Below are 25,138 nucleotides of genomic sequence, written 5' to 3' on the forward strand. Positions count from 1 at the left end.
TGCTGTCAGTTCAGAATGCATTAATTCAGGATGATTGCTATCCAAATAAAATCTATTTTGAATATTCACTCAATGATAATGTATGTAGCTAAATCCACGTTGCTTTATTATTATTTAGGCCATCTAAAGCAGAATTTTCTCAATTTTAAGCCAACACACAATGATAGCCCATCAATCAATTACAGGTGTACCTGATGTACCTGATGTACTAATCAGCTGGAGGTGTCTAGGGAGCCAGTGGCCTCCAACTCCAAGCAGCTTGGTTTGCATATGTCCGGACACTATAGAAATGCTATAATTATCTATTTGTACAGTAACCAGTCTAAGTAATACTCATTAAGAAATCTCATTGTTTTTGTAAAAGATATAATTTAAAGTTAATATTGAGCCTAGAGCTTTGTTTCCCTTTTCCTAAAGAAAAATTACTTTACCCCTGCCCTTCAGTTTTATTAGCTTATGATTTTCAAAACAAGAAGATTATCTAGCTACTTCTTTGTGGGGAAAGGGGTGATACCAGATTAGCCCATTGTTATCATGGTCAGTTAACATTCTGAGCAGTGTAAACTAAATTTTGACAAACTTCCAAGGATTCAAGATGACTTTTCCTCAGTAAACATACCAAATGTCAATCCATGGTAAGAGTGAGGACTGAACCTGGCATATTAATGACTATTCACCTCAGTTCAACTTCAACTGTTGGAATCATTTATTCAAATTTAAGGCTGTAAAATTACAGAGGGCAAATTATCTTCATGGTTTATCAAATCAGTAAAAGTACCAATAACTTACAGCATCAGATTTTCCTGTACTTCGTTGGAGGATGTGAGGGTTTTCTGCATAACCCCGCTGTAGGAGGGCTTTCCTGTCCAGAGTTGTCAGATCATCTGCGATGCCTTCTGCACCTTGTACACACTAGATGTGAAGCAATAAGTGAACCCTCATATGCATGTTTAGAATATTTGTTTTTAACAACATAAAGACTAAAACAATGACTGGATACATCAGATTAAGAGTATAGGCTCTGATAATCAGACCGCCTATTGAATCCAGCTCTCCCACTTTCTAGCTACATGACATCTCTGTGCCTCAGTTTACTCATAAATAAAATGGCAATTAATATTAGCAACTGTTTTGTACTCCAAAAAAATGATTAAATGAGGTGATACCTGGCCAACACATTTCAGAAGTACCTGACATATAATAAGCATTACATAAAAAATAGCAACTATTATAACTATAGTTGTCCAATTGAGTCTTTGTAAAGTTAATAAATATGGGCATATCATTCCTTTACAAAGCTAAGTTCACAAGTAAAGTGATACTAATATATGGGTGTATCCTTTGCGACTGTTAAAATCAAGCACAAACAGAAACCAGCCTTCAAAATTCGCTGAGCAGACAGGACCAGTTTAGTCACACAAGCAAAGCTTAATTTAGCTTATTTTACAAGACATGTGAGATTAACTTGACCAGGGTTACTTCCTGCTTATGTGTCTAGAAATCATAAGTGAAACTTAAACTGTTCCCCCAAACTGATGTGAAGTAACCACTAACTAATCCCTTATCATTTAAGAAAATTCTTGTATTATAACCAATCACTGTGGAGCATAAACAGTCACTGCCTCCTCACTATGTAAACTGCTTTACAACAATAGCTCCCTGGGTCTCTTTCCATGTTCAATTTGAGTACTTCCACTTCACGAACTGACCTTTTGGTGTGTACACAAAACTTTTACTAATGACTGCTTTGGTGATTCATTGGTTTTGCGTCTGCTATTTCTGAACTTTTAACAAGGATTCTAACGAGATAAATGCTAAATTTTTCTCTGAATATTAGATGTGTTTATATGAGCGTAACAAAACATAATGCTCCAATAGGATGGCAACTTATCAAAAATGTAACAGATTACAAGTATATCTCCCCAGGGCTTGTTCTTACTTTAGATTTTCCTTGAAAGGTTACATTTCATCTTCATAATGTTCGCTGTCTCCATGACCTTTGATTGCTACATGAAACTTTATTACACATTTGCTTATGATTTGTTGCCTGCCTCTCCTGTTGTAAGTTCCATAAGGGCAGGAACCTTGCCTGTCTTTTCATTGCAGGATCCCTGGTGCCAGAGCATGACCACATGTAGTGAGCACTGTATATGTATCCAATGAATGAATAATAAATCTTAAGTGTGTACTATTGGGAAATAAATTTATGAGGATACTTTATAATTTTATTTGTTTACCCACTAATATCTGTTTTTCCTAAATAGTGATTTGACAGTCACCAGAAAGATGTTTAACATTATATAAGGTAAATTTAAGAAAGATTAAATTAATAGACATGTTTCAGTATAAGCCAGGTTCTGCATTACATATAGGTTGGAGGAAACTTTCAAAGGCATCTTATTTTATTTCAACTTGTTTTCAGTCTTTTACCTAAGGGAAACAGTGGTGTTTCCACTTGGCATCCCAGATTTAACCTCCCCAAATCAGACTTCACTGTGATATCCCCCACTCCAGTTAATGAAAAATACACCCTTTGAACTGCTTGGCTCAAAAAGCCTTAGAGCCATCTTTCATCTTTCTTTTCTCTCAAGCCTAAAACCAATCCATCATCAAATATTCTGAGCCTTACCTTCAGAAACTGTCTAGAATTGAACTCACAACTTCTAGAAGTTGTGACCACATCTTATCCAAATCTGCTACAACCACCTGGGTCCAAGCAGGCATCCTTATCTCTTGCCTGGATTATTGGGATAGCCTCCGCAGCAAAACCCATTCTCAACAAAATGGAATAGAAGGCAAAGTCTTGAAGTGGTCTACGAGACCTCTCTGATCTGCCTCCCTACCCTTTAACTCACTGAAAAAATCTCCTCCCACCTCTTCCTTGCTCTTCTCCCTCATCACACTGCTCTTAATATTTCTTAAATACTCCAGGCCCACTCCTACGTCATGACACTGAGAGTTTCTTCTAACTGGCTTGCCTCGTACCCCTTTTGAATGTGCCCTAAAATGCTACCTAATGGTAAAGATCTTCTCTGATGATCCCGTGCAAACTACAACCCCAACCTTGGCTTTCCAAGTTTCCTTCTACTCATAGCATTTATCATCATCTGTCATATTAGAGGACTTCCTGGTGGCTCAGATGATAAAGAATCTGCCTGCAATGCAGGAAATTCGGGTTCCATCTCTGGGTCAGGAAGATCCTCTGCAGAAGGGAATGGCTACCCAACTGATTCACTCATTCGTTCATTCTTTTTTTTTTTTTTTTTTTTTTTGGTCTGCAAGAGAAGGAATATTTGTCTGTTCTAGTCACTGACTTATCACCGGTGCCTGGAAAGGTACCTTGCATGTCATGAAACATTAGATAACTATTTTTGAAAGAATAAACAATGAATGAGTTGGTAGGTTTTTTGTCTTTTTATAGAGTTCGTGAAAAAAGTTATATTTGGGATGATCATACACTAGTAAAGTAATGCTCAAAATTCTCCAAGCCAGGCTCAGCAATTCGTGAACCATGAACTTCCAGATGTTCAAGCTGGTTTTAGAAAAGGCAGAGGAACCAGAGATCAAATTGCCAAAATCCACTGGATCATTGAAAAAACAAGAGAGTTTCAGAAAAATATCTATTTATGCTTTATTGACTATGCCAAAGCCTTTGACTGTGTGGATCACAATAAACTGTGGAAAATTCTGAAAGAGATAGGAATACCAGACCACCTGATCTGCCTCTTGAGAAACCTGTATGCAGGTCAGGAAGCAACAGTTAGAACTGGACATGGAACAACAGACTGGTTCCAAATAGGAAAAGGAGTACGTCAAGGCTGTATATTGTCACCCGGCTTATTTAACTTATATGCAGAGTACATCATGAGAAATGCTGGGCTGGAAGAAGCACAAGCTAGAATCAAGATTGCCAGGAGAAATATCTATAACCTCAGATATGCAGATGACACCACTCTTATGGCAGAAAGTGAAGAACTAAAGAGCCTCTTGATGAAAGTCAAAGAGGAGAGTGAAAAAGTTGGCTTAAAGGTCAACATTCAGAAAACAAAGATCATGGCATCCAGTCCCATCACTTCATGGGATATAGATAGGGAAACAGTGGAAAAAGTGGCTGACTTTATTTGGGGGGGGGGGGCTCCCAAATCACTGCAAGTGGTGACTGCAGCCATGAAATTAAAAGATGCTAACTTCTTGGAAGGAAAGTTATGACCAATCTAGACAGCATACTAAAAAGCAGAAACATTACTTTGTCAACAAAGGTCTGTCTCGTCAAGGCTATGGTTTTTCTAGTGGTCATGTATGGATGTGAGAGTTGGACTATAAAGAAAGCTAAGTGCAGCAGAATTGATGCTTTTGAACTGTGGTGTTGGAGAAGACTCTTGAGAGTCCCTTGGATTGCAAGGAGATCCAACCAGTCCATCCTAGAGGAGATCAGTCCTGGCTGTTCATTGGAAGGACTGATGTTGAAGCTGAAACTCCAGTCTTTTGGCCACCTTATGCAAAGAGCTGACTTATTTGAAAAGACCTTGATGCTGGGAATGATTGAGAGCAGGAGGAGAAGGAGATGACAGAGGATGAGATGGTTGGATGGCATCACCGACTCAATGGACATGAGTTTGTGTAGACTCTGGGAGTTGGTGATGGACAGGGAGGCCTGGTGTGCTGTGGTTCTTGGCGTCACAAAGAGTTGGACACGACTGAGTGACTGAACTGAACAGAACTGAACATAAGTACAATTAATTAATATTAATTTGGTAATTAATATTATTTCCTATAAAATTGAAGTTTGATTTTCAGTGTTTAATTTAAAGGTATTTCATTACTTTAAAAATATATATACCCACCCACACAAATATAGATAAACTTACATTTTACATGATAAAACAATTTGACAGTGAGATTCATCACCTTTTATACTAAATGGAAGGAAAGCTCAAAACAGGAAATTTGCCTTTAGAATCAAGCAGAGTGGACCTGTTATACTGTTTGATATTATCAATTGATTGATGTATCAGCCTATTTAGTTAGTAGCTATAGCCTCTAGTTATTGTCTTGGATTCTGAATACATCTAACTTTAGCTTTTCTTTATCAGTAAAGAGAATCAATTTGCATTAGACTCCCTGCTTTAAAAAGGGGCTACGTTTCAGATATCAGGGATCTTTTTGTTTCTAGAGATTACTATTCCAGTGGTAATTCATGTAATTATAATAGGATTTACTAACAGCAAATTTATACAGCAGTTTTGGTTCTAATAAGAGTGTACTTTTAAAATGACATCAGATAAGTTGTTCAAACTCCATAAGTACAAGATTATTATATACAGAATATATAGAAACCAGGGATTTTTTGGTAAGACTACCAAAAACATATTAAACTTCTAATATGTAGGTTAAAAAAAGTAAAACAAGATATTCTCCAAAAGAAAATATGGAAATGCTGGCTGCTATTTATAAAACCCTTACTCATTCATATGGTAAGATTTGCAAACAATATTTATCTTCTCTTAAACCAAAAGTAAACAAGCATCCTCATTTGAATTTGTGTTCAAGGGTATCAAGGTTTTACTTTAAAACTATTTGAATTGTTTTGCTATGAAAAGGAAAGCATGCACTTATAGAAACTTTCATTCTGTTTTCCCAAGATTATTACAATGATCTAAATATCACATGGTAGATCTTACAAATACTACACACCCAGGTGCTAAACAGTTATGAAATTATCCTATCTGCTATTACAGACACTAGAATACTGTATTTATGTACATCTGTTTGAATCTGGAAAATTAGTTTTAAAATAAAAATGACCAAATAATCCCATAACTTTTGTTACTCTTTTAGCTATATACCATGGATTTTAGTGAGTTCCAGATAGTCTCTACATGGATTAGAAAAAATAAAGCTGATATGCCACATTTACTTACAACTTATTTAGGTATAAACTCACCATTCATGAATACAAGAGCAAAGTAAACATAATAAATTTAATGGCTTTTCACAAGCATACCAGAAAGGTTAAACTTGAATTTTAGAAAGATTTTACAACTTAATCTTTTTACTCAACAGTAAATGCTAAGTAAATACGACTATCAAACTTCCCTGAAAACACATTATTCTTATTAAAAGTTAACTGAATGAAGAATTGTATCTAAGTGCTCTTTCTTTATGATCAGTAGTGTCATAAACTATGTTTTCAAACCTTTCTAAAATTCAAGGTTCATCTTTTTTATATGCTTGTGAAACACCATTGAATTTATTATGTTTAATTTACTCTTATATTCATGAATGGTGTTTATATCTAATTAAGATTAAATTAAAATATAACAGCTTCAGCAATTCATGATGTTAAAAGTATCTCCCAAACTCAACTAGGAAACAATCACGGAGTGATGACAGTTTTAAAATAAAACAGGGTCACTTTAAAGTCTGAAACTACTTTTCAACTTTAAAGTTTACTCTTTAAAGTGAGAACTATGGAGTTCAAGACAGCTTCGTCAGAAACAGATATGTAATACTGCCTTATTTCCAACCCAAGGCAAGTGAAAAACTACAGAGAAAAGACGATTAGGTCATATGACTAAATTTTTCCCATCTGAAAATGGTGATAATAACCCATTGAAGTTGTTGTGAAGAATAGTTAATGTACGTAAAATAGTTAAAGAGAGTCCCTGGTACGCAGAAGTAAGTGTCAGCTAATACACTTTATTGTGACTAACAACAGGATATATCAGGCAGAAAGATGCTTCTATCATACATATACTGTCTTCTTTAAATTCCGTTACGTTTTGTAAGCCTCGTACATTACCTTGTCGTCTGTCTTGTTTCCTGGAGTCTGTTGCTGTGTGAATCTTGGCCTTGCCTTCCCCACATTGCTCTGACTGTGTTGTTTGTATCCCCCTTTCATTTCAGTTTTGCATTGCTGACGTTTTACTTTGTATTTCTCTGTTGGTGTTGGCAAATTTTCAGGTATTATGTCCTGCTCCAAGAAGTAAAAAGAAAAAGTATGCTATCCATCATAAAAAATTCAAAATTACTATTAATTTTCCTCATTAACATTAAACAAGTTTACCATTTACTTTAGCATTTCTGCTTGGGGAAACATCACTATGATCTATTTTCTAAAGAGAGGTCATATTTAAAACATTTAGCTGGTGCAGCATGCCTGAGGGGGCACTGGCCTCAAATACCATTAAGCCTGTATCTTGTTTCACAGCTGGAGATCAGTCCTGGTTCTAAAACAGAGAGAAGAAAGAACAACTTTTCCTTCTTAGGAGTTTTAGATAGTTTATTTTACTCCTGCCTCGGGAAACCTCCGTTGCCAAAAATTTGCCAGAATAGTCTTTGGAATTGGAGGTCACTAATATTCAGAAGCTCTGGTTGCCATTTCTAGAATACTGAAATATTCTATCTTATGCTGTTATCTGGCTCCCTTCCACATGTCCATGGAATGACAGGTAACACAGCCAGGCGATAAGAGAAACCTACAAAGAATAGTCAGAAAATACATACTGTCCCAGAGAGGGACAGCAACTCCAACTGGAGGATAAAGTCAGTACAACATTTGAAACATTTTGTATCCAAGTCTATACCCACAGGAGAAGAATGAGAAAAGGCTTTGGGTGAAAACTGTAACATGATACCGATTAAGGTACTATTCATGTAGTCTAACCAAAACAAGATGGAGGAGATCACGAATGGAAAAAGATGGACAAATACAGAAAAGTAAGCCCAACTGGTTCTGACTACTAGTCAGAACTTGTGCTCATGACATGAAAAAAATCACTTAGTATTGTTTGAAGTATAAATATGTCCCAAGGAGACAGTTTGCAATAAGTAGTTACTTACTTACTTCATAGTATCCTCATAGCCTAAAGTATGTCAAGAGACATACAAGTTTCAAGGGATGAGTTTTATATTTTTAACCTAGCCACATCTGATATAATTTTCTGCCATTAGTATAAACCTATAGTTTACCAATTTTCTAAGACATTTTAAAATTGCCATTCTTATGTGAGGCAAAAATGTAAAATTCACCAACAGTACTGTCTGAGATACTAACATACACTCTGTGTGTGTGTTAGTCACTCAGTGGTGTCCGACTCCTTGGACCCCGTGGACTGTAGACTGACAGGCTCCTCTGTCCATGGAATCCTCCAGGCAAGAATATTGGAATGGGTAGCCATTCCCTTCCCCATGGGATCTTCCCCACCCAGGGATCGAACACAGGTCTCCTGCATTGCAGGCAGATTCGCTACCATCTGAGCCACCAGGGAAATCCTCATATACACTAACTATATTTAAAATAGCGCTAGTCCACGTTCAAGGTCAGGAGGGGCGGCCGTGAGAAGACAACCCTCGTCCAAGGTAAGGAGCAGCGGCTGCGCTTTGCTGGAGGAGCCGTGAAGAGATACCCCACGCCCAAGGGAAGAGAAACCCAAGTGAGACGGTAGTGTTGTGAGAGGGCAACAGAAGGCAGACACACTAAAACCACAATCACAGGAAACTAGCCAATCTGATCACACGGACCACAGATTGTCTAACTCAATGAAACTAAGCCAATCTGTGTGGGGCCACCCAAGACGGTCGGGTCATGGTGGAGAGGTCTGACAGAATGTGGTCCACTGGAGAAGGGAATGGCAAACCACTTCAGTATTCTTGCCCTGAGAACCCCATGAACAGTATGAGGAGGCAAAATGATAGGATACTGAAAGAGGAATTCCCCAGGTTGGTAGGTGCCCAATATGCTACTGGAGATCAGTGGAGAAATAACTCCATAAAGAATAAAGGGATAGAGCCAAAGCAAAAACAATACCCAGCTGTGGATGTGTCTGGTGATAGAAGCAAGGTCCGATGCTGTAAAGAGCAATATTGCATAGGAACCTGGAATGTTAGGTCCATGAATCAAGGCAAATTGGAAGTGGTCAAACAGGAGATGGCAAGAGTGAATGTCAACATTCTAGGAACCAAGGAACTAAAATGGACTTGAATGGGTGAATTTAACTCAGATGGCCATTATATCTACTACTTTGGGCAGGAATCCCTTAGAAGAAATGGAGTAGCCATCATGGTCAACAAAATAGTCTAAATGCAGTACTTGGATGCAATCTCAAAAATGACAGAATGATCTCTGTTCATTTCCAAGACAAATCATTCAATATCAAAGTAATCTAAGCCTATGCCCCAACCAGTAACACTGAAGAAGCTGAAGTTGAATGGTTCTATGAAGACCTACAAGACCTTTTAGAACTAACACCCCAAAAGGATGTCCTTTTCATTATAGGGGACTGGAATGCAAAAGTAGGAAGTCAAGAAACACCTGGAGTAACAGGCAAATTTGGCCTTGGAGTACGGAATGAAGCAGGGCAAAGGCTAATAGAGTTTTGCCAAGAGAACGCACTGGTCATAGCAAACACCCTCTTCCAACAACACAAGAGAAGACTCTACACATGGACATCAAAAGATGGTCAACACCGAAATCAGATTGATTATATTCTTTGCAGCCAAAGATGGAGTAGCTCTATACAGTCAGCAAAAACAAGACCAGGAGCAGACTGTGGCTCAGATCATGAACTCCTTATTGCCAAATTCAGACTTAAACTGAAGAAAATAGGGAAAACCACTAAACCATTCAGGTATGACCTAAATCAAATCCCTTATGACTATACAGTGGAAGTGAGAAATAGATTTAAGGGACTAGATCTGATAAACAGACAGCCTGATGAACTATGGATTGAAGTTTGTGACATTGTACAGGAGACAGAGATCAAGGCCATCCCCATGGAAAAGAAATGCAAAAAGGCAAAATGGTTATCTGAGGAGGCCTTACAAATAGCTGTGAAAAGAAGAGAAGCAAAAAGCAAAGGAGAAAAGGAAAGATATTCCCATTTGAATGTAGAGTTCCAAAGAATAGCAAGGAGAGATAATGAAGCCTTCCTCAGGGATCAATGCAAAGAAATAGAGGAAAACAACAGAATGGGAAAGACTAGAGATCTCTTCAAGAAAATTAGAGCTACCAAGGGAACATTTCATGCAAAGATGGGTTCGATAAAGGACAGAAAAATGTATGGACCTAACAGAAGCAGAAGATATTAAGAAGAGGTGGCAAGAATACAGAGAAGAATTGTACCAAAAAGATCTTCATGACCCAGATAATGACGATGGTGTGATCACTCACCTATAGCCAGACATCCTGGAATGTGAAGTCAAGTGGGCCTTAGAAAGCATCACTACCAACAAAGCTACTGGAGGTGATGGAATTCCAGTTGAGCTATTTCAAATCCTGAAAGGTGATGCTGTGAAAGTGCTGCACTCAATTTGCCAGCAAATTTGGAAAACTCAGCAGTGCCACAGGACTGGAAAAGGTCAATTTTCATTCCAATTCCTAAGAAAGGTAATCCCAAAAAATGCTCAAACTACCACACAATTGCACTCATCTTACAGGCTAGGAAAGCAATGCTCAAAATTCTTCAAACCAGGCTTCAGAAATATGTGAACTGTGAACTTCCAGATGTTCAAGCTGGATTTACAAAAGGCAGAGGAACCAGAGATCAAATTGCCAATATCCGCTGGATCATCAAACAAGCAGGAGAGTTCCAGAAAAACATCTGTTTTTGCTTTATTGACTATGCCAAAGCCTTTGACTGTGTGGATCACAATAAACTGTGGGAAATTCTTACAGAGACGGGAATACCAGACCACCTGACCTGTCTCTTGAGAAACCTGTATGCAGGTCAGGCACAGAAGTGAGAACTGGACATGGAACAACAGATTGGTTCCAAATAGGAAAAGGAGTACGTCAAGGCTGTATATTGTCACCTTGCTTATTTAACTTATATGCAGAGTACATCATGAGAAACGCTGGGCTGGAAGAAGTACAAACTGGCATCAAGATTGCCTGGAGAAATATCAATATCCTCAGATATGCCATTGACACCACCCTTATGGCAGAAAGTGAAGAAGAACTAAAGAGCCTCTTGATGAAAGTGAAAGAAGAGAGTAAAAAAAGTTGGCTTAAAGCTTAACATTCAGAAAACTAAGATCATCGCATCTGGTCCCATCACCTCATGGAAAATAGATGGGAAGACAGTGGAAACAATGTCAGACTTTATTTTTGGGGGCTCCAAAATCACTGCAGATGGTGACTGCAGCCATAAATTTAAAGACAGTTACTCCTTGGAAAGAAAGTTATGACCAACCTTGACAGGATATTAAAAAGCAGAAACATTAGTTTGCCAACAAAGGTCCATCTGATCAAGGCTATGGTTTTTCCGGTGGTCATGTGTGGATGTGAGAGTTGGACTATAAAGAAAGCTGAGTGCCAAAGAACTGATGCTTTGAACTGTGGTGTTGGAGAAGACTCTTGAGAGTCCCTTGGACTGCAAGGAGATCCAACCAGTATATCCTAAAGAAGATCAATCCTCGGTGTTCATTGGAAGGACAGACGCTGAAGCTGAAATTCCAATATTTTGGCCACCTCATGTGAAGAATTGACTCATTGGAAAAGGCGATGATGCCGGGAGGGGCTGGGGGTAGGAGGAGAAGGGGACGACAGAGGATGAGATGGTTGGATGGCATCACAGATTCGATGGGCATGGGTTTGGGTGGACTCCGGAAGTTGGTGATGGACAGGGAGGCCTGGCGTGCTGCGATTCATGGGGTCGCAAAGAGTCAGACACGACTGAGCGACTGTACTGAACTGATATTTAAACTAAATTAAATATAGACTGAACATAATGAAATTTATGGATTAAATAGAGTGACAGTGCCCGCTGTAGTTCTGAAAGCTGGGAGTAAGAAGTGAACACTAGCCTGGTCATATAGATGATGCTGGTGTACAGTGTGTGACATGGTGTTACCCAAGCAAAAGCAAAAGAGGCATTTGTTGGGTTAAAATGAATATGTGCTGTACTAAGTGACCTATATGGTAAATCATCCTAAAAACTGAGATTAAATGACACTAGTGATATGCTACCTATAACACTCTGTTCAAATGTTTATAATATGAAATACCAAGTAAAAATTACCTCATCGTCAGAGTCAACAAGGCTTCCCAGATCAAGTGGTGGGACCCTGAAAGAAATAGTTATGTATCCCATAATTTTTTTAAAATGAGTCTTTAATAGTTGCAAGTCATATATGCTGTATCTTACTATATAAACGGGTAAACTGAAGACAATGGTGTGCTGGCTCTTACCAGCTGTGAGAGGCTTTTGTTAAATGTTCAGGAATATTTTGCACAGGTTGTTAACACAAAATTATTAAGGATAAAATTATGTTAACTTATAATTGCATCAATTATATGAAAAACAAAGGTAATAAATATTCAAAACCCATCACTTCTTAATAGCTTTACCATACTTCACTATTTCTTGCTTTATAGAGGTTATTTATAGCTATCATATCTGAATGGCAATACATGGGTGGCATCTCTTTCCAACTCTGTGTTCAATGATAGACTGAAATTAGCCACAGTGGGATTATTTACACAGAAATGGGCAGATGTTATGAAGCAGGCCTTGGTATATTATTTTGTTGATTTCTAAGGCTGATAAACGTGGTGGAAAGAATGTTAGTAGTGCATATTAAACTTAAAGTATTACCTGTAACTGTCACATGTGAATAACAAAAAACTGAGGAAGTATTATTCTAGTATTCAAAACTATTACTTGATTCAGCAAAGAAATCACTCATGTCACTCTAAAATAGATGAAAATATCAACTAATATTCACCCTGATTTATATTGTCACATAAAATATATAATCAACTTAAAATATACTTAATTTTATTTAAAATTAGCAAATAAGATATATGATGAACTTATAGTACATGTCTAGAAAACCAGCTGTTAGACATTTTCCAGCAAACAACTGACTGTCATCACACACTCAATATTGTATCTAGCATCTATACCTAGCTCTGTTCTTTGTCTGGATGAGCAAACAGGTATCTATTTTGTGGGCCATGTGAAATTGCTGATATTTGCCCATTGTTAATCTATAAAAATGTCATTTTTATATAGTTCAAATTAATATGTTACTTTTTAATTTCTATTTTCCAAGAAGCCCTGTAGTCTAATATATTGGATTGACCAAAAAGTTCACTTGGATTTTTTCATAAGATGTTGCAGAAAAACCCAGATGAACATTCTGGCCAACCCAATATTTGAAAGAATATAAAAATCATATCCTTCCAAATTTTGAAAAGCAAAAATTTAAAATATATAACAATTAATGTATTCCAGTCCAAAATTAAATCACTTTAATAAGACTGATAAAATTATCATATTCCTCAAGATAAGATTAAAGAACAGATAACCTCCCATTAAATCATTTTGACTATCCCAATAAAAGTGCAATATTTTATATGAATTTTTTAATAAATACTCTTAGCTGAATTTTCTAAAATAAAACAATATTTTAACTTTTTCAGGAAAATATAAAAATAATACTATAGAAAATTAAACAACAAGAGAAGTATTAGCCTTAGTCCTACCATCCTATCACAAGAAATACTTTAGTTTGGACATAATAATTTTCAGGGCATCAACATGTATATAAACTTTTCTGTAGTTCATAATCATAGCTATATATATAATTTTTCTTTCTTTATTTGCTTGTTAATTTACACTTACATATTTACCCATTAAACAGCTCAAATGTGAAGAAATGTAACTTACACAGGTAGGCAAGGATCCTCCATAGCACGTGATTTCGAGGTCCATCTTTGCTTTAATTAAAAAAATTAGAATCACTATGCATGTGTCATTTATTTATACTTTAAAAGATAACCAATGTGCCAATGCAACAAGACTAATTATAATTTTTCTCAATAAGCTTACATAAGAAATATTTAGGAAGCCCCATCCCACTGTGCTTGATGTGCAGAGATAGGATAATAACCAGCATCGGACTCTGCTCGGGAAGACATTCACTCAGACAATGTGGAAAATACATGCTAAGACAGAGCAACTGCACAGAGCATGTATACCCAACCCAGTCTAGGGAATTGAGGTAGTTTTTTCGAAAATAAAAAAGGAAACTTTAAATGGAACTCTGAAGGTTGGTAGGAGTTAGGTAGCCCGATGCAGAGAGAAGGGACAAAACTGCTCCAGCCAGGAGGAGCAACTTGTACTGCACAGACCCACAGTCCAGAGCTGACGGGAAAGACTGAAATCCAGAGTGTGAGGGGGTAGTGGACAGAGCTGTTAAACTGTAATGCAAGCTAAGGAACCTGGACTTTATCCCAAAGGAAATGGGAAGACAGGATAGGAGTTAAGCAAGAAATGACAAATATATGCAGGCATATGTTTGTAAATATTTGATTTTATTGCTAAAAAAAACAGGTTCAAAGGGAGTGGATATATGGATACCTATGGCTGATTCATGTTAAAGTTTGACAGAAAACAACGAAATTCTGTAAAGTAATTATCCTTCAATTAAAAATAAATAAATAAATTTTAAAAAACTAAAATGTCTCATCATTGACAATAAAATGTCATCTTTATGTGCCTGTGGTGGAGGGGGGGTGGGGGGGGAGAAATAGGCAAAGACTGAAAATTACAGTGAGCTTAGTCACCATGGAATAAGAACTATGTAGGAATCTTAGGGAAAGCTAAAGTTAATAAAAGCAGGAAATTATTTATTTATAAGCACTTACAGCTTACTTGTGAAATACTATCTAATGGGTCATTTTTATATTGACACCAAGTACAGAAATTATATTCAAGACTGGGCTTCATCACTCAGACTATGAGAGAAATCCAGAGAAAAATTCAGCTCAGTATCAACCTTAATATGGCATTGTTTTAAGTACTGTCCCAATAAATAGTTAAAATGCAGGAACATAAAGTCACAAGATGATCATCTAAATGGATGTATATATATATAATATATAATGATAAAATAAAAACAAATGTATATATTGATTCTGTTTAACTAATAATAAATTTAAAATACAATTTCATATATATTAAAGAGTGAAAAGTGAGTGTTAGTTGTTCAGTTGTTTCTGCGTCTTTGCAACACTATGGACTGTAGCCTGCCAGACTCCTCTGTCCATGGGATTCTCTATGGACAGAGGATCTAAATAGAATACAGATGTGGTTTTCATCATCATCATGATCATTATTATTCCCCAGAAAATGTTATAACAGACTTATTAAAATCTGCTAAATAGGTCTATCTAATAATGAGGCCAAAGGGATAAATATTTCAGAATGGCAGTTATCTTTCCTGTCTAGTTATAATAAAATTGTGCTAGGCAATCCAGAATAAAGATAAATTATAGTTTAAAAATCCCTAGGCAAGAGATCAGCAATCTAGACTCAGCTTTGTTTTTATGCTAAAGGTTTCACTGGCACATAGCCATGTTCATTTATTTACAAATTACCTATGTGTTCTCAAAAAAACTGCAAAGTTGAGAGATTGTACAGCCCATAAAGTCAAAAATACTTATTCCCTGGCTCTTTATTTTAAAAGTTGGATATTTTTGTATCTGACATTTTTTTATGGAACTCATTTTTTAATGCATTTTATTTTTTAGAAGAGTTTTAGGTTCACAGCAAAACTGTATAAAGTGTACAGAGATTTGCCATATCTTCTCTGAACTTACACCTGTATAGCCTCTCCCAAGAAGGGCTGCTTTGATTAAAATTATCAAATAGTTAAAAAAAAAAATCAGATTTAGCCCATAATATTGTGAACCATAAAACCCCAAAGCTGTCACTCATGTATATAACGGAGATGGCTGAACACAGAGGAAAGAGCACAGATACTGAAGTCAGAACTGAAGTTCAAAATCCTGACGAGTCACTTAATCTCTAGGAGCCTCAGTTCTTCCATATCTAAAAGCAGGTGAGGCCTGTCCCCTTGGGAGATGGTCCACACTCTGTGGAATGTGCTTCTCCCAAGGCCACCTTTACCATTTGGGATGGACCACATTCTGTCTATGGAATGTGTACCTCTAAATAAATCCACTTCTTACCTATCACTCTGTCTCCCTAAACTCTTTCTGCAACCAGATATAAAGAACCTGAGCTTTAGTGAGTCCTGACACCAGTCTCCAATTAACTCTGGATGCTTGGAAGGAACCCTGGAACATCTCAGAGAGGAATGTTAAACTAATTAGGTTTATTTGAAACTAAGGCCTCCACCGAGGTGGAGGATGGAATGATGCTGTTGACCCTTCTGACTTCATTCAAGTAAAGCCTGGCCTCTGTCAACCTTTGCCCCGATTCTATGCTCAATTTTCCTCTGCTCAAGCCCCATCATGAACATGCATGGACCCTTAGCTTAAAACTTCCCCAGTTTTGCAGTTCAGGGAGACTCTGCTTTGGGAAAACGTCCCTACTATTCTCCTTACTTGCTGCAAGTAATAAATCCCTATTTCTCCCAAGTAAATAGATAGATAAAAATAAATAAGAGAAGTTAATAATAATACCTACCTCAAAGGTTTGTTGTAAGAATAAAACAAACAAAATGAAACATTTATTGTGTTTGCTGATAAACAGTAGGCATTCACTATTTGAAACAGTAAGAATAGCAAGGAAATATATATCAATGTTATGCATTTCTAAACTAAATTTTATGTTTGCTCAATTCTGTGGTGATTATAGGGACAAAGTAGCTTTAAACTTATACCTAATCAATAATATACAGTAGTGATATAATGAAGGTTGAAAAGAATGAACGTCCTAACAGTAGAAGTCCAGATTCTTTTCCTACCTAGCTAACACAAAATATATATTGATTATTTTCTTCTTCTTTCTACTTTTTAAACTTTTTGTATTTTATATGTATGCAGACATACATAGACAATTTTTAAATAATAAGAAGAAAACAATGATATTAAGCTTAATTAAAAATAAAACATTCAAGTAATGATCAATTTTCAAGTAATGATTATCTTCAATTTTTTCAGTTATTCAAATCTAAGAATTAATTCCAAATATTTGGGAGTAAGAATTGTCATAAAACACGAAGAAAGGAGTCAGAAAATTATTTAATGAATCATCCTACAAGAGGAAAATTATATAGCATACATACTTGTAGTGGCTTCCTTCTTCCAGAGAATGGCTGAGTTTGAGTTGTAGGAGAAGCAGCAACTCCTTTACCCTCCAAGTCCATTGCAGTTCATGTATTTACCAAGCAGTATACTTTGAAAAAGGTAAAGCAATATAAAATGATCATTCTTATTCTAATTTTAAATAAGTCATACAAATTACATAATAATATTACATGGAAAGAAATCAGGTGGTTAATCAGTTTTCCGTCTTTCACCAAAAATCAACTTTCTGTCAAGAACTACATTATGTGGGGCAACATTTATGGGATAAATATTAGTCTGAGCAATGGCCCCCCTGAAGACGTTCATGTCCTAATCATCAGACTCTGTGAATGTTACCTTAAATGGCAAAAAGCTTTCCAGATATGATTAAGTTAGGATTTCAAAATATGGAGATTCTTCTGAATTATCTGGGGGACACAATTAATCCCCTTTTAAAAGGAAGGCAGGATGATCAGAGTGAGAAAGATCTGAAGACGGAAGCGCAGGTCAGACAGGAGCTAAGACTTTAAGCAGCACTGACTCCAGCCTTCAATGGTTAAGCTCCCGTTCCAGGTGATACTGACTCTGTACACGTCTTTTTGAAATCCTGAAGGAATGTACTCCTGTTATGATGTTCTTTGGTATGACAAGATATAAAACTGTGTTGAAAACCAGTCTGCTCCAGAGCATTTCCTCAGAGGTATCTGAGAGGATGTTTTCCAGGCTACAGTCCTCCTGCGTGCATGCTAGTCACTTCATCGTGTTTGACTGTTTGTGACCCTATGGACTATAGCCGGCCAGGCTGCTCTGTCCATGGGATTCTCCAGATAAGAAACTGGAGGCCATGCTCTCCTCCAGGGAATCTTCCTGGCCCAGGGATTGAACTCATGCCTCTTAGGTGTCCTACATTGGCAGGTAGGTTCTTTACCACTAGAGCCACCCAGAAAGCCCTGCTGACTATAGTCCTCAGTTGTGACTCAAATAAAACTCTTTTCTATTCATCTTGCTCTTGTTGTTGTTGATAAGTCACATCCGACTTTTGGCTGTTGATCTTCCCCATTGAAACCCATTTCCATAGCCCTCTCTCCAAAAAAATCCCTTGCCCTAAGCCTGGGGTTCTACTGCATGAGCGAAATCAGGAAGATTTAAAATCAGCAGCAGAGTGATTCTGAAAGCATCCCAGATCATTAGATTTGAGAACACCCTGACGGCACTAGCAAATGGCTTTCTTTTCAGAGACAGCTTTCAGAAGGAAGAAACGTTGTGGCTTTTCTGGTGACTCAGTGGTGAAGGGCCTGCCTGACAATGCAGGAGACTCAGGTTGGATTCCGGATCCAGGAAGATCCCAAATACCATGGAGCAACGAAGCCCAGGCCATAGACACTGAGCCTGTGCTTAGGGCACAGGAGCCACAACTGCTGAGTCCACGTGCCAGTCGTTGAAGCCAGATGCCCGAGGGCCCCTGCTCCACAGAGGAGAAGCCGCCACAGTGAGAAGCCCGAGCATCTCCACTAGACAGCAGCCCCCACTCACCAGAACCAGAGGAAAGCCTGAGCAGCAAAGAAGACCCTGCACTTGGTCACTTCACAAGCGCTATTGTGCTTGCCGGGATGATTAGCGGCCAACAAACCCGAGTTGAAACAGAGGTGCTGCCGGGAGCCAGCACACGCGATCCCACCCATGACAAGGTCGTGGGGAGAAGACCTGACAAGCAAGGCAGATCAGGACTTCAGGGATTTCGAAAAGCTGCCCCGGCGCTCACCTTAAACATGATCTCTGTCTTTCTGATGCTTGCTATATTAGACTACTCCCTAATTTCTGTGACACGGGTAGAAGGCCTTCCCCAATCTCTTTCCAAACAGAATCAACTTAGAATTTTAATTAATATGTCCGCCGGACGGTGGTATCCTACCAGATTATCCAGGATGAAAGGAGTGTTTCAATTTAGACCCCTTTGCTGGCATTCTAGCCTGCTTGGCAAATGCGTACTAATGCACATGACTGCTCACAACACCTTAATCATAAACAGTATAAAGAACCCGATCACGCAAAGGCCCTAATAGGCACAGAGCCCTTCGGGGGTGAGGAAGCCCTATTAGAGAACATAAAATATTATTCTAAACGTGGTTATAGTTAAAGATTTAGAAAAATAAGGGTTTAGAATTGTTAATTTTAACCAGGAATGCTAAACAGGGACTGCCTCACTGGAGCTGCAGAGTCTTTGTGTGGTAAACCTTTTAGATAAATTTAACCGATAACTTCTGCAAAAGGACTGACCTTTGTGTTCATTAAAGAATAGATTACGGAAAACAGGTTTACATTCACCTGACCTGCATAAAATGTTAATAGGCCCCAAGGCCAGAAGATAATGTACAAGACCCTCATAAACAAAAAAGTATGCAGAAAACACCCTGGTTTCCTGAAGGACAAGCTGACGTAATGTTAAACTATCTTCCCCTTAGAAATGTACTAACTTAGGGTATAAAAGCTATGGTAAAAAATAAAGCATTGCCAGACTCTGCCAGACTCTGCTGCACCCCCCATCTGGTCACTCTCTCTCTCTCTCACTCTCTCTCTCTCTCTCTCTCCCTCACAGACTTGGCCCCATCAAGGCTGGTCTCACTTGCCTTCTCTCACCGATGCCGTTCATCCTGAGGGTACCCCCTGGATCCTGCCAAGGCTGGACCCCGGCAAGGTGCTAAAAAATCAGCTACATGACTGACTCCATACATCAGCCTCACATTATTTATACCTTAGTAACATTATCGTCTGGCTTCCCACATGGCACTAGTGGTAAAGAACACCCCTGCCAATGAAAGAGACGCAAGAGACACAGGTTCTATTCCTAGATGGGGAAGATCCCCTGACAATCCACTCCAGTATTCTTGTCTGGAGAAATGCATGGACAGAGGAGCCTGGCAGTTCATAGGGTTGCACAGAGTTGGACACGACTGAAGCACAGCACATTACAGCCATTTCAAATCACTACAGGCCACTTTAAATCACCGTACCTTACGTAAAAATAATAAAAACAACAAAATTTATTCCCTTAAATGTCCATGGTCTCCTTGTTCCTTTCCCCAGGCATGACAGTCATCATTCTTCACTGTAATTAGCTCTTCTTATCTCCCTAATAAACAATCAAGGCCATGAAGGTTAGTATCTCACGCCTTTAATATAGCAGATGCTTACTAAAGTCAATAAATAAACTAATGCACAATCAAATACCAGGATACATTTGAAACATATCCTTAGTTTCACACCTCTGCACTTCATTATGACATGATCATAATATGCCTCTATAAATTCTGTCTTCAAAAAATTAGATGAGGTGTTTAAAGCATATTAAGCATAAAGAAGAGTAGCTATTATTCTTCACCACTTTAACTATAATCCTCAAAAAGGCAAAGATTACTTCTGGTTTTCCTCACCCTATAGCTCAGCACTTAACAGGAGAATAGTAGGAGCTTAAATATTTGTTAAAGTGAATTCAGTCAATTCAGATATGTGTTATTTCAGAATAACAATTACTAGCATTGATAAAACAGCTCAACCTTCTGGCTTTCAGACCCAGAAAACTGAATTTTACTTTGCCAAGTTATTTGCTAACTATTGCAGAGTTTGAAGTCATACAGGTTTTTCAGACCTCTTTTCAGTGCTACACCATTTCCGGTACACGCAATAGGGAAGGGGAGGGGAATTAGCTGCAGAGACTACGGAACACCAGAAACCTAAAGTGAAGTGAAGTGGCTCAGTCGTGTCCGACTCTTGGTGACCCCATGGACTGTAGCCTACCAGGCTGCTCAGTGCGTGGAATTTTTCAGGCAAGAGTACTGGAGTAGGTTGCCATTTCCTTCTACAGGAGATCTTCCAAACCCAGGGATCGAACCCCAGTCTCCAGCATTGCAGGCAGATGCTTTACCATCTGAGCCACCAGGGAAGCCCAGAAACCTAAACTTGCTGGTAAAAGGATCAGTATTTCAAACAAATGGCTTGGAGCTAATCCTGGATTGCAGACCAAGGGCTGGCTTTGCCCTAAAGCACTGAATATGTAGTTGGGGTATGGTGGGGATAGGGTAGCCAGAGGAGAGAAGACCAAGGTCCGATGGCTTCTGTCTCTGCAAACAGCGGCCAAGTCATGAGATGTTATTTCTAGCATGTAATGAATGCTGGGATGTTAACTAACAGAACCACGCCTTTCCACGTTAGCTTTTGTGCCACCAAAACGAACTGAATCACCTCCCACTTCCCTCATTTTTAAAGATGATTTTGTCCAGCTCCAATTATTATCACATCTCTTTTGGTATTAGGGGCTATTATGCCGCTTATATCAAATCAGAACATAGTGAAAAACATAGAGGAAAAGAGATGTGTAAATACAATTTCGTATTTAAACTCCACGCAGGGGAGGATCAAGACCACCTCGGAGCCCCGGGGATAAAGATCCAGGTGTCCGATGGAACCTAGGATCATTCCTATTTTCAAACACAGCAGAGTAACTGCCTCACATCACTCCCCCAAAAGCTGAGATTATACTTAAGAGCACCTGCAACGCCCTAGCACCCTCTTCCTACTGAGATGCATGGACTAGGGAAGGAACCAAGCGGCAACCAACCTGAAGTGACCCAACCAATCCAGGGAAAGATAAATCCACGATGGGAGAGCTGGAAAAGGTATAAACTGAAGCAATTCCACCGAGAGAACTCCCTTGAGGCCTTTTCAGAGTGGAGGAGCCACAAAAGAGACAGCTCTCAGCAAAGGCTCTGGCCAACTCAGACCTGCGTCTGTAGGTTGCCTTGACAACAGGCCGCTGCGCGCCGGCCGGGGACCCCTCTCACTTCCGGGGAAAAGGAGATAGATCTTTGGCCGAGGCTCCGGCTCAGCTGGCCCCACCTACCTGCCCCCTGCTGTTTCTGCCATGCTTCCTCTGCCCGGCAGGCGCCACAGGAGCTCGGACCCCTAGCGGGACTCACGGAAAAGCCGCAGAGCTGCTCTGCGTCCCTGCATCCTAGGAGACCGGTTCCGGCGTGTTTGTAGCCTTGGCAGAGAGCTGGGCGGACGCACTTCTCTGCGCTGGTACTGAGCCAGAAGAGAGCCAAAGTCGGCCCCGCGGCGGTTGGGTTGTTGTGCAATTCTTCGTTAAAGTGAATTTTATTTAATATATTTTATAGGGCACAGACCGAGAGTTCAGCTCCCCGGTTGATGTTTTGAGAAGGAAAGAAATTTAAGCGTATTCTGGAATGTCTGCTTTCCAGGAGCTTGCAATTTAAAAAGGCAAGACTGCAGTATAGTGTTAGAGAGAGACAAAGATATTACTTTCAATATGTGGACATTTACACATATACATATATGATCACTATATAATTTATAATTACAAATTAAAATACTGATGAAAAGCCTAGGAATCAGGAAGCTTTCTTTTTATTTTTTGCTCTGCACGCAGTGTCTTTAGGCATCAGCTCCTCATCGGTGAAACGAAAGGTCTGGTTTGAGATATGTGTAAGGTTTCATTCTACTCTAACATGCTGTAATTCTCCTGAGTTACACTTCTGAATGTCAGATACCCAAATCAGAACTAAAATCTTTTTAAAACTAATCCAGTTCTTTTTCCCACAAAGTGTAGTTGTTTTTCTAATCTGCTATCTTTTCAAAATAAGCTCCCCTGCAAATGCATGTGTCTAACGTTGCAAGTTAGAACTATTTTGTAAGTGAAAATACAAATGCATTTTTAAAGCATAAAATGAGTGAAGTCAATAGGTATAAGGTAATCACTCCTATTTCTTCCCTATCTATAAAAATTCATCCACCTATTACCCCCAAGGGGGAAAAAAAGCAAAAATAAATTAGGAGAAAAAAAAAGAACAAAAAACTTTTAAAAAGTTATCAAAGACCAAAATTTCTGGTGCCTAACTGCCTATTCCACAAGTAGATAATCAGCAAAATAACATTAAGATGTCTCTTACCTAGCTCTGAACAATTAGGTTTAGTACAGCTAAACTGCTTCAGTATTTTTGACACAGAAAACATCTAGTATAGAAGCAAGAACTTTGGACGATGAGTTGATCATATAAATTGTACTGCTTGCCAGTTTTCAAAACAATTCATCACTAAAGCTCTTTCGTTATTACTGCCAATTAATTTCTCTTAACAGAAAATAAAATTAGTCACATGTTAACCTCAACAGTTTGCAGATCCAAAGTAGATTGTATTTGAAACTCAGAAAGCATCCATTGAACTACAATCTGCAAATATACCCAACGTTAGAAAAAGTACTGTATATATGCATATCCAAGATTGCCTTTTAAATCATTTATTGAGTCTAAAATATTTAGTGAGCCCCTAATATATTTTTGACAAATAAGATATGGTTTCTAAAGAAGCTAACAATTATATACAACATTTTTAGTAAGCTAAAGAGTGATCATTTCTGCTTTAATTCATTAAACAATATTTACTGAGGGCATAAAGGTTCAGTACCTATTCTAGGTGCTATATATATATATATATATAGCAGTGAAGCAAAAAAGCCATTCTTTTAGTGAGGGTTACAATCTAACAGAGCCTACAAAATTAAATAAAGAATGTCAGATAACAACTAATACAATGAAGAAAAATCTAAGAGGTCAATGGGCTAGACATCAAGAGTAGGAGATGTTGTACAATCAGGTATGGTTTCACTGAGGGGAATTCACAGGCAGGGGGAGCAGTCAGTGCAAAGGGCCTGAGGAGAGGGCATCCTTTCATGCTGATGGATGGAGCGGAGGCAGAGTGAGCCAGGGGAGAATGGAGGTTGGGGGCCAGAAAACAGCCCTGGTTAGATTCAGCCTAGCCTTGTGAGTCACATCTAGATTTTGAATTTGATTTGTGTGACAGGAAGTCATTAGAGGGTTTTGAAAGGGGGGTGCTTATGTTTGGGTTTTCTTGGTGGCTCAGACAGTAAAGAATCTGCCTGCGATTCTGGAGACCCAGGTTCAATCCCTGGGTAAGGGAGATGCCCTGGAGAAGGGAATGGCAACCGACTCCCGTATTCTTGCCTGGAGAATCTCATGGACAGAGAAGCCTGTACAATCCATGGGGTCACAGAGTGGACATGACTGAGCAACTAACACTTACTTCGTTACTTATGTTTTAAAAGGAGTAATCTGGTTTTTCTATGGAAAATAAATTTTAATGAAGCAAGAATGAATAAAGAGAAGCTGAGAAAAAGGATACTACTGCCTTTGTTCCAGTAAGAGATGATTGTGGTTCTAACCAAGGTGTTGGGTGTCCATAGCATGGGAAGAAGTGTTTGGATTATTTTAAACGTAGAGCCAACAGGATTTGTAAATTGATTGAATACAGTATGTGAGGAAGAAAGAAGAATAAAGTGGTAAGATAGGCACATGAAGTGTTTAGAAGAATAAGAAAGTATGATGGTTGATTTTATGTGTCAACCTGGCTAGACAGTGGTGACCAGTTGTTTGGTCAAACATGAATATAGATGTTTCATGAGGATAGCTTTTAGATGTGATTAACATTTAATAGACTCAGTACAGTAGATTACTCTTCATCCAAACTGTTGAAGACCTTAAAAGCAAACACCAAGTTTCCCAAAGACAACTGGATTTTGCCTCCAGAGTTCAATATGAAAATTCAGCCTGAGTTTCTAGCAGACTGAAGACTGCAACATCAACTCTTACTGAATCTTAAGCCTGTCAGCTTGGCCTACAGATTTGGGTCTTGCCAGCCTCAATAATTGTGTAAGCCAGTTCTTTAAAATCTCTGTGTATATCTGTGTGTGTGTGTGTAAGGAGAGGTTGGGGAAATACATCCTATAGGTTCTGTTTTTTCTGGACAACTCTGACTAATGCAGAGGGGAAAACAGAAATAAAGCAATAAGATACAAGAAGCTTACCTGTTTTAATGACAGGAGATTCCTTATAACTAGAGGACTTCATAAAAGTAACTAACATTTAATTTGAGTCTTAAAGGGTCTATTTATTAATTTTCACATCAAATATTGAACTCCTCTGTTGAAATGCTGGGCATATAGTAGTTACAAAATAATAATAACAAGCAACCCCTACCCATTCAATTGAGGGGGAACATGATAATAAT

The 25,138-nt window shown here is 38.4% G+C and overlaps 1 protein-coding gene across 1 annotated transcript in view; it reads right to left on the reverse strand.

The window, feature by feature from the left end:
- The window catches only part of CAPS2 (calcyphosine 2), a 49,140-nt gene extending 27,174 nt beyond the window's left edge, over nucleotides 1-21,966 (reverse strand). The window contains exons 1-7 of the mRNA XM_065934103.1: nucleotides 21,939-21,966; nucleotides 17,041-17,150; nucleotides 13,674-13,723; nucleotides 12,021-12,066; nucleotides 10,184-10,186; nucleotides 6,803-6,976; nucleotides 790-912 (exon numbers count right to left, since the gene is read on the reverse strand). Of these exons, the coding sequence (XP_065790175.1) occupies nucleotides 790-912; nucleotides 6,803-6,976; nucleotides 10,184-10,186; nucleotides 12,021-12,066; nucleotides 13,674-13,723; nucleotides 17,041-17,121 (477 nt within the window). The 5' untranslated portion in view covers nucleotides 17,122-17,150; nucleotides 21,939-21,966. The remainder of the gene's footprint in view (nucleotides 1-789; nucleotides 913-6,802; nucleotides 6,977-10,183; nucleotides 10,187-12,020; nucleotides 12,067-13,673; nucleotides 13,724-17,040; nucleotides 17,151-21,938) is intronic.
- Between the last annotated feature and the right edge of the window lie 3,172 nt (nucleotides 21,967-25,138).

Source organism: Muntiacus reevesi, chromosome 4 (assembly GCF_963930625.1).
Source record: "Muntiacus reevesi chromosome 4, mMunRee1.1, whole genome shotgun sequence".
Lineage (NCBI taxonomy): Eukaryota > Metazoa > Chordata > Mammalia > Artiodactyla > Cervidae > Muntiacus > Muntiacus reevesi.